The sequence below is a fragment of the Melozone crissalis genome, unplaced genomic scaffold (assembly GCF_028551555.1).
Source record: "Melozone crissalis strain CALT ecotype California unplaced genomic scaffold, PUWL_Pcris_2 ptg000018l_1, whole genome shotgun sequence".
NCBI classification, from domain to species: Eukaryota; Metazoa; Chordata; class Aves; order Passeriformes; family Passerellidae; genus Melozone; species Melozone crissalis.
In genome coordinates, this window is record NW_026535796.1 from 40,911,319 (window position 1) to 40,923,512 (window position 12,194).

The 12,194-nt window shown below is 38.2% G+C and overlaps 1 protein-coding gene across 1 annotated transcript in view; it reads left to right on the plus strand.

Moving 5' to 3' along the window:
• Positions 1 to 12,194, plus strand: part of LOC128936447 (ras and Rab interactor 3-like) — a 153,231-nt gene that overhangs the window by 40,322 nt on the left and 100,715 nt on the right. Inside the window, exons 3-6 of the mRNA XM_054275382.1 lie at positions 8,170 to 8,246; positions 9,442 to 9,516; positions 11,289 to 11,373; positions 12,066 to 12,169. Of these exons, the coding sequence (XP_054131357.1) occupies positions 8,170 to 8,246; positions 9,442 to 9,516; positions 11,289 to 11,373; positions 12,066 to 12,169 (341 nt within the window). The remainder of the gene's footprint in view (positions 1 to 8,169; positions 8,247 to 9,441; positions 9,517 to 11,288; positions 11,374 to 12,065; positions 12,170 to 12,194) is intronic.

Consider the following 12,194-nt stretch of genomic DNA (forward strand, 5'->3'; position numbering starts at 1 on the left):
AAGGAGTTTTTTGGACAAAGTACAGGAAAACTCACTGTTGGAAGCAAATCTAAGTTGGCAGGGGTGGAATAAGTGTTTGAGTTAGTTCTTTTTACAACTGCCTTCCATAATTTTCCTTTTATATCTGGAAAGATAAGCTTCTAAGTAAGAAAAGTAAACAATACCCATGCATACCCATTGTATGCCTTTCTCTGGTCTTAGTAGGCCTTAGTCTGCTGTTCCTTTGCTATCTCATGCCCATTTGATTGTAAAAAAGCAATTTGTTTAACTTAATCTTAGCCTGGTAGAATCTTAGCCATGTATAGTTTTTGTGCTATTTCAACTTGAAGAATATCACAATTTTCCTAGATGGTTAAAATTCCTACTTGGATGGGGTATATTTTAAGTATTAAATTTTGTTTCCTTTTCTATGCATTTGGGGGAAAAGAATGGTGTGTGCCAATACAGCTGCTTTTAAATGAGCCATGCTGAAGCTTTTACCAAAGTAGAAGGGATTCAAAAGCTTATTATTATGCATTCACTGTACTGAAGGCACAATAGCAGAGTTTCATTTAAAGTGCACTTCTGTTCTGAATGACAGCTGCTGTGCCAGCTCTTGTGGTTGCTTAATTATTTCATCTCAGTGTTTTCTACATGTGTTCTGTTCAATTTTCAAGTAACCTGGTAGCTTTTCTGGCTTCTAGCAGTTCAAACTTCATCTGTGGTCTGACTTGGATCCTGTCAATTTTGCCAGTGATTTTTGCCATTTGAACGTGGTTGTCACTTCTACCGAGGGTGTACCTGGCAGGTAATAGACCATATTCTGTCTTATTTGAGGTCTGTCCCCAATACATGGAAGGAGGTAGTAATCACCCAGTTTTATTCACTCAAGAAGGGTGGGTAGAAGGAACTTGGTTGCCCAGAAAAGTACTTTTGTCGTCATTTTGAAGCAGATGTGTTCATGGAACAGCATCAGTGATATTTTATAAAGAAAGATGTTATTTCCTGTCACTTCTTTTGTATCTGCTCTTAAATGTAATTGTTTTTCTTATTCGCTCTTCCATGGTAGCCAGCTTGTACTTTTTGAAGGGCAGTTTTGATCCCATTGCTCACGTGGCATCAATGGAATAATGTTAGAATGGGCTAATAACGCATCCCTGTGCCAAATGAGATCTTCAGAAAAGATTTCTACCTTGGACCAAATTCACTTAACTGATCCCTCTTGTTTGCATATTCAAGCAGCACAAGGAGGATTTTCTCCCTGCTATGAAATTCTGTAGTGTGAGGAAATTTGCCAAGGGCATCTTCTCTGGTGCTTGTTCCTTGTATACAGCCTGCTGACAGAGTCATTTTGGGAACCAGGGAAGAGGTAGTGGTCTGCTCTGATTGTCAAGCTATTCATTAGGCATAATGCAACAATATATGTAAGAACAGCTCCAGTGCATACTCTGTAAAAATATTTGTTAAAGTATTTAAAAAATATATTTTAACCGGGGAGTTAATACTCACTATGTGTAAAAGTGTCCTTTTGTGCCAAATCGAGTGGGTCATTTCAAAGGGGGTCACTAGTCCACAGTGTCTTAAAATTATGTTACGCTTTTTGTCATCTTTTCAGTGACATGCTACAGCTTGTCTGCTTGATTTCAAAGCTCATTGTTACAGAAATCAGATTGTAATTTTTCCCCTGGCAATATAGTTTGTGAACACACCTGCAGTGAAATCCCCTTGAAGATGCTACTGACATGTCAGACAAAGCAGCATCTTCTTGGTGTTTATTGTGAGGTGAATAAACTGAGTTTATAAATGATTAGGCTGAACAATTAGTATAAATACTTTCCATTCTTTAGTTTTGGAAGAGATTTTTGAGTCTGACTGGGAGTAAAAACAAAATCTTAACAAGATCTCGTTGAGCTTGAGCTGAGAATACCAAAACCTCATAGTGTGATGTTTGATTCTCCAGCTTGTTTGCAGCTGGAAGGCTTGCCTGTGAAAAACATAAGGAATGATTCTTTTCTGAAGGGCTGCAAAGTTGCCTGACCTTTTAATAACTCTCTTTTTTATGTGAGTCACAGCACTGATTGTTAATCCAGTCATTATCCTTTTTCCAAAAGGTAGTGATCTTGCCGGGGACATCTCTTTTTATCTGTATTTAAAAAGGACACAGCCAAAGAGCTCTCTCCTTCAAATGAAACAAGATGCTGTAGACCATAAAACTATAGACTTTGAGGAAGCAAAAAATGAGAGAGAGGTGGAGAGGGAGTGTCAAATGTATGAAGCTCAGAATGGGAAGTTCTATATAGAGACAAATTCCATGTAGAAGACACAACTATTTACTGGTAACTGACGTCTTTAGTTAATTCATAGGACAGTCAAGAGGTAGTACCATTTAAACTGTTCACATTATTCCATGGTGTTTATTCAGTCCTGAGAACCAGAATTATTCCCCCAGAGCCTGGAAATGGCATGTCATATCTGAAGAAGCTGCACCAGTGCTGGACCCTGGCAGTGTTTGAGCTGCTTTGCCAACCTTGGCTCAGAGCAGTGTAAACAGAGTATGAGTCAGTGAGTGAAAAAGGGGAGAAGGTAAAAAATTTTTTAACACCCTGGTTTAGGAATCTGACATGTGAAATAAAAGGGTTGGGGTCCATAGGTGGCATTTTGAAGAATACACTCATGCTTAGTGGAAAACTGGTAATAAGAGAAGATGCTAGAAAAGTTCAGAAATGGTCTGGAGGCCAGGGAGGAAAAAACCAAGCAAAATATTATTTCAAACCTTGAGAACCTTTTAGAGGTTTTTTTTTTTAGTAACACAAAGGTTAATACATGAAATGCTGCTCTCTGGTGTGTGGATGCATCCTCATGTTGCAGTACTTGTGTATTTTTGGGTCCTCACTGAGTCCCCTAGATCAGGAACTTGGATTTCATCATGCCTTTTAATTTTTTAGTTGATAGATAATTCTTAATGTGCTTTTTCATTGTTTGAGATCAACTTAATGAGTCAAAATACTTTTTTATAAAAGAGAGGAGAAACTCAATGTAAGTCTAGAATTTAATAAGCTATTAATTTTACTTTTTATTGTAGCTAATCCACATTTTCATAACTTCATAATGACAGAGAATTTTCAAGGCTATTTCATAAATAATACCATTCTTTACAATCATATATTAAAAGGATTTGATGGTTGGGAATTGAGTCAGTTATTTGCTTCATAAGCTGCTACTTTTCCCTTTCACATATGATTGCACTTGGGAGTCCTCTTTTGGTTGAGCAACGTAACTTGAATTAATATACCAGAGAGATAAAACTTGTTCATAATTGTACTGTTTATGAGGTGAGGGATATGGAGGAGGATGCTTAGTGTGCCTCCTGCCAGATGGTACTTTGCCTGCAAATAGAAAGCTTGATCTTTGGCATCACACAGTTTTACATGGATGTACAAATGCCTCTCAAAGAAGTTGGGTGGCGTTTCAAATAGTTTCATTGCTCTTCATTTGATTTTTGTTATTGTTGCCTTATTGTTGCTTGGGGGTATAATCCATGAGACAAGTTTACTCAAGAGTTATCTCTAGAGAAGTATCCTTGCAGAATTTTTCGAATAAATGTGTATTTCTTTGAGTAACCCATTCCTGATTTGCAGTACGACTGCTGCCTAGGTTATGTAGCAGCAAAAGTTACTGTGCAGCAAAAGTTGAACTGAGTGTGAGGGAAAATCCTCGAGTCATCCTGCTACAGAAAACTGGGAACAGCTGTCTAATGGGAATGGGAGCTTAAAGCTTGATAATTCCTACTTTTTCCAGAGGGCATCCGACATGATCAGTGAACTGTTCTTTATTTCTTCTTTGGTCCTTTTAAGATTTGTGTGTTACCAGCTTTCATGGTTAAATGTGCTTGCTGAGTGTACCATTTTTCTTCACTGCCAATTTAGAGTTAAGGGACTGTTAGCTTGTGGAAAAAAAACCAAAAAACTTTAATGTACTGTGGCGCATATATGATTTTCTAATGACTATTCAAATCCATTACATCTAATTTAGGAAAGTACTGTTAAAAAGGAGGACTTCCATATGACACATTTTATATTTGAGTAAACTAGTTTCACTGTGATGGTAAGATCTTAGGGTTTGACTTTGTTTCTGGTATTAATACTACATTACATAACTGAAGCCAATGCTTTTCTATGAGCAAAAGCTACCTGCTATTCTTTTCTCAAGTCCACAATTGCTGTCACAATATTTACCGTGCACAGGTTGTGCAAGAGGATTAGCTGAGTGTGTTATGTCGTTTCCTGACACAGCCTACATGTACAGAGGTCATTGCTGTCCTCCGGAGACTGTTCCACTTCAGCACCTGGAGTAATAGGTGAAACATGACAGGGAACTGACCCTTTTGACATTCATGGTAAAGAGAATATGGAAGGATGCTTTCCAAGTTGCTAACCATCTTTCTGTCAAAATCTTCCCAGTGCCTTGATTTTGAAGAGCAGTGTGGGCAGCTAAAGCCACAAATGTTTTAAAAGCAAGACTAATTCTAAGACATACTTATCCTATTCATTGCAACTCAGCTTATATAGGGCCCTTGCATTCAGGGAGATGCTGTTGGAAGGAGTGATGATTTTTTGGCGTTCAGTCAAATCTTGCAGCAGATCAGTATGTAATTACAATTTAGTGCAATTTGCAGTACCACGTAGTCTGTTGCAAAACTCTTGTCACACAAACTGTTGATACCTTGCTGCTGACACCAGGTAATGATGCATGCATTTGCTTGACAGGTACAAAGAAGCTCACTTCTGCACACAGTGCTGAGTTTGTTCTCTGTCACTGAGACACAACTACAGGTGTATGGACACAACATCAAGCCTGGGGAAGATGAGGATCTGGAATGTGGGAAGGGAATTGCGCACAAGCAGAAATATACTTTAGTGCAGAGGTTGACACAAAGTTTAAGTATTCAGGCTAGCTTGTAAATATGATTATTTAAGGTGTAAAAGTGGAATTCTGTCTTCTGTCTATCTTTCATCCCCTTACACATCTGTTTTGGGTGAGTCTGATGATCAGCAGTCCCTGAGTGCCAGGGTGCAGGGGTAGGCATTGGAATCTGTAGCTATGGCAGGGCCTGAAGGGACAGAGGAGCGAGATGTAGGCATGAAAAGGGGCATTGAGCTTTGGTGTACATCATGTGCCTAACCCCCTTCATGCAAAGGCAGAGCTGAGTGCACATAGTCTTCAAAAATATGCAGAATCGTTTTCCCTGTCAGGAAGAACCTTAAGAGTTGTAGCAGGCTTGAACACTTAGCAGGTGTTAAGACTTGGCATGTTTGTTGTGAGTAAATCAACTGCTAATAAGGTGAAGAAATCACATGTCAAGGCAGGTTATAAAACCACAGATCCACGTGGTTGTTGAGATGGTTGTCAGGCTTAGGGGATTCTGAAACTTCCCTTCATTGGCAGACTGCCTGTCAGGGTATGGGTAGGGCATGTGGGAACAATGCTCTCAGGGTACCCAGAATTAATCTGCTCACAGCCTACGTCAGGGCAGGTGTCACAGGCACGCCGGGGTTGCCCCAGCTGCTCCGTGCCAGCTCTTCTCTCCGGAGCCAAGCAGGAGCTTATGCTCTGCAGCTGCTCTTGGATTCTGCTCTCAGGCATGCTCTTTGCATGCCTTGTATAGCTCTTTAGCCACAGACAGCTCAGCCAGAGCTTTTTATCAAAGGTGAATCATGCTTTCTGTCATGCCATAAGCAAGGATTTTTTTATGTCTGTGACTCAGAGAAGAAGGCGGTGGCGTCCCCTCCAAGTCGTAACTGGAGAAGGTGCTTTTGTTTCCCCACTCAATGATTGGAGAGAGGGAACAGATTGATGGCAATTTCAATGTAGACTTGGCTTTCTTGGTGCCCTCCCTTCCTCCTGAGATGTGTGGTGGGTAAGATGAGCTGCAGGACCCATGAGTTTGCAACAGTACAAGCAGGATAAATATTTCTGTATTTCTATCTGGTTTTAAGATGATGGGTGTATGTTCCCCTCCTTTTTTTGGCAAAGGTTAGCCCCATTAGATGTACTGCTCTTCATTTAATCTCCTTCTCCCATCTGTTCTGTCTCTTTTCAGTAGAAACCAAGGAGATGTAGCTCCCACTCAGGCAGACAGATAACTCCATCTCCCATACATGAGAAAATATCTCTGTGTGAAGCAGAGCAGTGCCTTGCTGTGCGCACGTATCAGATGTACCACGAGGGCAGACTGCTCTCTCAAACTCTGATAATGTCATAGTCCCTCTGTCAGCTTATACAGATGAGGGAATCTGCCCCCTTCAGCTAAGTGTTGAATTCCCAGGCCTAAAATAGGACCCAGGGGAATCCAAACAGCTTTTTCCTGAGAAACCAGGTTATCACAGCAGTAGGTAAGAAAAACAAATAGTTCAAGATAAAGCCATAATACAGCTAGTAAATAAAGAACAGTGCATGTAGCTAAGGTATACAGAATTTGTAGATAATTGTCCAATCAAACCTGTGATTATTTGGATAATAAAGCCATAAAGACAGCAAATGTTTATACAGTAAAACTCCATACTGTACTGTACCTTGGAACTCGCTGGTAGGTGGCCATTTCATTAAGGAAGAAATCTTGTCTACCAAGCTCCAGATCTTTGTTTAATTTCCCTGACTTAAAAGATTTTGAATTGTCTCATTGTGATAAAAAATGCACACAATGAGTTCTTTGTAGAGAGGAGCATTATCTTTGAGAAAAGCCGTCTTCATGTTAGTTCTTGTAGTATTACCTCTGTGAGACAAGCAGGTGTTCATTACAAATAGTTATTTATTACTAATGCTGTTATCACCAGAACATACTGTTATCACTGTCTAGGAAGCAAGGCAGTTTGCAGGGAAGCTGCTTTGCTTTTGTTTTGTGATTAGATGCCTACACTTGTTTTTTATTTTCTGACTCTTACCTTTGATGTCCTTGGGAGTTCTGATTTCCTATTTAGTATTAATTTCACAGAAGTCAAGTCACCTTGGAAAGATTAGAAAAATGGTGATTTTTATTCATGCTTCTTAAAACTTCAGTTTATACTACCTTAACAATTTTTAACATTGTATTGTGAAATATTATACAGTCATCTGAATGAGATGACCAGGTAGGTGATAGCTTCCCAGATGACACATCCAGTTTGCCAAGATAGGGAGCAGGGATATATTCCTTCTGCCATGTGGTGGCAGTAAGGGGATGGCACTGATGGCACAAGCACCTGTGATGGGAGCTGCACACCTTTGCATCCAGTTATGTGAAAAGATCTGCCTCGTGTGCAGGGTCCTGTTCTCATTGCTGGAGACCCAGGCCAGGGCTCTGTTCTTTGCTGTTCTGTGTGTCTTCTCACAGCCACAGCTGGAATGGAGGAGACAGAGGGCTGCAAAAACTGGGGGTTGCAGTGTGAATGGTGTGTGTCCTGAATATACCCACGGGGGCATGGTATTTCAACCAGTGATGTAAGAACAACCATATTGTGGAAGCAGCTGTAGATCTGGGTCTTTTCTCCCACTTCTTTTCCATTATGGAAGTTTCCTTAATGCATTTTTAGTTACTAATCCCTTCAGATAATATTAGTTTTTATAAGGCAGAATTTAATAAAAAGCACATGCCTGATGTGCTTACTAATTTTTACCATATATTATTTCATGTGGTAAGGAGTAACTTCTCTGAAAAATTTCGTTTTTGTCAGCTAATGTAACTGACAATAAGTTCTTACAGTTGATGGTATTTCAGTATTATTCCAGAAGGGTATTCCACTCTCATAGAGGGAATGATATTTTTTATACTAGGTATTACTATATTACTATATATAGCAGTGTTTTACTACAAGGAACCTACTTGGCTGTTACATGCACATGTGCTTCTGTTGGCATCTTAAAATGTTTATAAAACAAATGAAATAGATTAAAGCATTGCAGATTGCTGCATCTTGACCAGTAGTTTGTGAATTATCCTGTACTGTGTTCCTGTAAGAGTGTCAACTGTGATTACACAGTGTCTCAAAACTACAGAGCACTAAAGAGATTCTGAAATGGCAAGCTGTAATATAATACATCAGAAGAGGCACTCATGTCTGGTCATATGTTTCTGCAGATGCTTCCCTGTTTTTCATTCTTCTGTTTCTACATGCTGTGTACATTTTTTTTAAAAAAAGTATGTTTTTCTTTCAGCCATTAATGAGTTTCCTGAAGATATATTTACAAATAAAGAACGTCAGCAAGGAGGAATTCTGCTTCATATCATTGCTGTAAGTTACTCTCTACCATGCTTCCTTCTTGTTTTCCTTTTATGTTACTTATTCTATTTTATTTTTTAACAACATGTTAATTATTATAGTGACCTTACTATGTAGAGTTCTGTATATATCAGCAAGTTTTTAATACTTTGATTTCAGTATTTCTGATACCTCTGTATGAATACAATTTCTTAAAAGGTAACACCTTGGGGACATGGTATAGTGGTGGACTTGGTATTGTTGGATTAACAGTTGAGCTTGATGAGCTTAAGGGTCTTTTCCAACCTAAATGATTCTATGACTCCATGATTTAAGAAAAGTATGCAAGTCTGAATTTGCAGTACCTATGCATTCATCCTCTTGGAGATTAAAATCCTGGCAGAATGGATCGCATGTATTTCACATTATATAGACAGAGTTTGGGATTCCTTCATTGTTAACATCAAGCATGATGTGGAAGTTTCTTTAATCTCTTTCTTTTCTTTTGTGCCTCTATGCAACAGATGTAATTATAATTTAAAAAGCCCTAAAGCCACCCTGAAGAAATATAGGCAATATCATGTGGAATTTTATTTTCTCTTGTATTAAAAAACAAAGCAAGTGAGGTCTGCAGGCTACTGTTTCATTCCCAGCTCAGGGAAAGTAAAGTATAAAGGAGTTCTGTTTGATGGAGAGCAGCAGGATCAAGCCCACTGCATGGGCACAGCACATAAAGCTGCATAGGACAGTGGGAGAATCACACCTATGCAGGGAACCAGGATCATTTGTAAGCATTTTCGTGTGGTGATCCATGGCCAGAGTCCACTTATTTGTAGGTGTAAATATTTCCTGAATATTGTTCATCAGCCTGATTTTACTTTCTATATAATTACTTGGTTTGATAATTAGTTAAAAATATAGAAGATGACTTCATAACTTTGTAGCTTTACCTGTTACTTTTCATTATATGACATGTGTTGTGGCATCCTGTTCTCTTAAAGTGTGGTACCTTTCATATTTTAGGGTCTGACAAATGTTCCAAATGAGATCTTACATTCAAAAATCTGGTTTTATGTTGTAAATTTATCAACAGGAAGATTTTAATTTGGAATGAAATAAAAAGTGAAGCTATACTTTTGCTAGTTTGAATAAAGGTAGCATTACCTTTTTTCCTTTTTTCATATACAGGAAAAATCTAAAATATTCCTTGAATGTATTTTCTTTACAGGCTCTTTATATGTTTTACGCTTTGGCCATAGTATGTGATGACTTCTTTGTTCCATCCTTAGAGAAAATTTGTGAGGTATGTTAACAAAAATTATCACTCTTTTAGAAATTTATTTAGAGAGTATTACTTAGATATATTATTTCCCATTAAAAAAAAATGAACCAGTGTTCTGTGTACACTTGTTTCTCTGGCCACACTCAAGAAGAAAAAAAAGTCAAAGATTTGATGAGATTGGATGGCAAATCCCACTCTTAAATATCTGAGGCATGTAACTAGAATAGGTATGGGTTATGGATGGGTTGGATTTATTATTGTACTCCTTTTTTGAAAAGTAACTTGAGGAAAGATATCATAGATAGAAAAATTATTGTGGTGGCTATGCAAATCTTATTGCACATCTGCCACCATGTCAGCAAGGAGAAAGGAAGTATACATGGTCCTGGCATAAAGTGGAAAAAAGAGAAAATCTGTGAGAAAAGTATGTACCTTGGATATGGACTCAGAATAAAAATCCTTTATGCAAGAAAGAAAAAGTAACATAATGGCTTTACCTAATTTTAAGAGGACTTTGCAAAATTACTTTTAGGATTCTAATTGAGTTGATTGTGACAGGGCTTGTAAATGTATGATTTTGGTGAACAAAATAAATACATAATACAGATGTAGATTTTAAATCCTTTTTAAACACAAAATGAAAATCTCCACCTTTGCTTTTAAACAAAACTAAGAGTGACCATGTTCTGAAAAACTCCTGGGTTTTTTTTTTTGTAGCTAGTTTAAGAGTCTCTTTTCCTGTTACTAAATGTACTAAATACCTGCTGGTTTTACTCAGAGTTATAAGCTTACACTCATCAGTAGAAGAACAAATAGAATAATAAGGGAACACTAAAATACTCAATTGGGATCTTTCCAGGTGATCAGTATTCAGCATGCACCTTAGACACCATATTTAAGTTATACTAGTTGGTTGTACCAATTACTGGCAACCGATCCTTAATAAAATCTTTACATTTTGTCTCACATTCTGCTGAACATCTGAACAGCTACCAAGAGTTCAGATAGCACATTTAGGTTTGTGCTCCTGCAGCAGTATGACTGGTAATAGATCATATTTGTGTTTGTTTTGTCAAGAAGTGGAGGATGCCATTGTTATCAGCGTCAGATGTTTTCAGGCAAACTGCTTGAAAAATACAGGATTTTTTTACTTCTCCTTTTGTCCCTAGTTACTTTTCTATCCTTGAAGGAAAAACAGTTTAGTAAGCATGATTGTAGAGACTCTCAAAAAGGAAAAAAACTCCTTCATAAAAATGTGCTTCAAGGGAAAGATCTTCAGACTGCTAAATTGATGCAGCTCACTTGTGGACCTGCACGTGTTTTTGCTGGTCTGAGAACTCTAAGTTACCTATATCCTATTAAAGCTTAAGAGACACCATCATAAAAATAGATCTCTCTACCATGCCCAGCTCTCTCTGTGTCTAACTGGACTAATTTTATCTGTGTCAGCAGAGGACTCACTTTTGGTTAACACAGTTGAAAAGTGAAGCCAGAATCCAGCCTGCTGTTTGTAGGATTTATTCACAAAGGTTGCATTTTTTCTGTTACCAGTTTTCATTTTTGAATTTTAGAAGCCCTAGGAGTTGGGGAATTGAATGACTGTGTTTAGAGTTACAGAAGTAAATTAATGAAAACAATTTGAGATGTTTACAATCCTTTTGAATCTGCAGAGATACATTTCTTTAATCAGCTCCATGTAAGCCACAATTGACTATTCATTTACATACATAACTGTAGAAGTCCACAATGTAAATACAGTAGCAGTGCTGAAATTACCAATTGTTTTCTTCTAGAAACTACATTTGAGTGAAGATGTTGCTGGAGCCACATTCATGGCAGCAGGGAGCTCCACCCCAGAATTGTTTGCATCTGTTATAGGTATGGAGCCCACACACAAGCTTTTTTGAGATCTGCTGTTAAAAATCAGCAGCAGATTAAGCACAGGTACCCATTCTTCTGACAATTTATAATCAGCAATTGCAGCTGTCAGCTAGTCTGTGGTTCATGGTATCATTAACTACTCAAAATATCTCATGAAACTGTGAGTCTTCTCTCAAAACACAGAGAGGAATGTCTGATTCTGAGCACAGGACGCAAAAGAGGAGATTTATTGAAGTCCCTTGAGAAGTAATTTGATATATTTGGAAATAGATTAAGAGCAGCCCTGAGGAGAAAGACTTGGGGGTGTTGGAAGATGAGCTCATCATGATCTGTCGCTGTGCAGCCAGTGTGCACTTGCAGCCCAGAAAACCAGCTGTATCCTGGGCTGCACTGGGAGCAGCGTGTCCAGCAGGCGGAGGGATGTGACAGCTGAAAACTAAGCTGTGAAACAGAATTTACTATTGAACTAACTACTTAAGAAATCATTTACTAAAAGTATATATGTAAAGGTCCTAAGCCACAGCTAGCTAGACTAAAAGACCAAATTATTACACAGAGAAGTGAGCCTTAATTATGAAACATGTTTTGGGTAATCTTTGAAATGGTCTCTACTTCACAAGTAGTACATGTTCTGAGCAGCCTAAAATTAAATTACACAGGTAGTTATGTATGTTTTGCTCTCTCTGCAGGTGTATTTATCACTCATGGAGATGTAGGAGTTGGGACCATTGTTGGTTCAGCAGTTTTCAACATCCTCTGCATTGTTGGTGTCTGTGGACTGTTTGCAGGACAGGTTAGTAAGATACTTGTCTTTATGT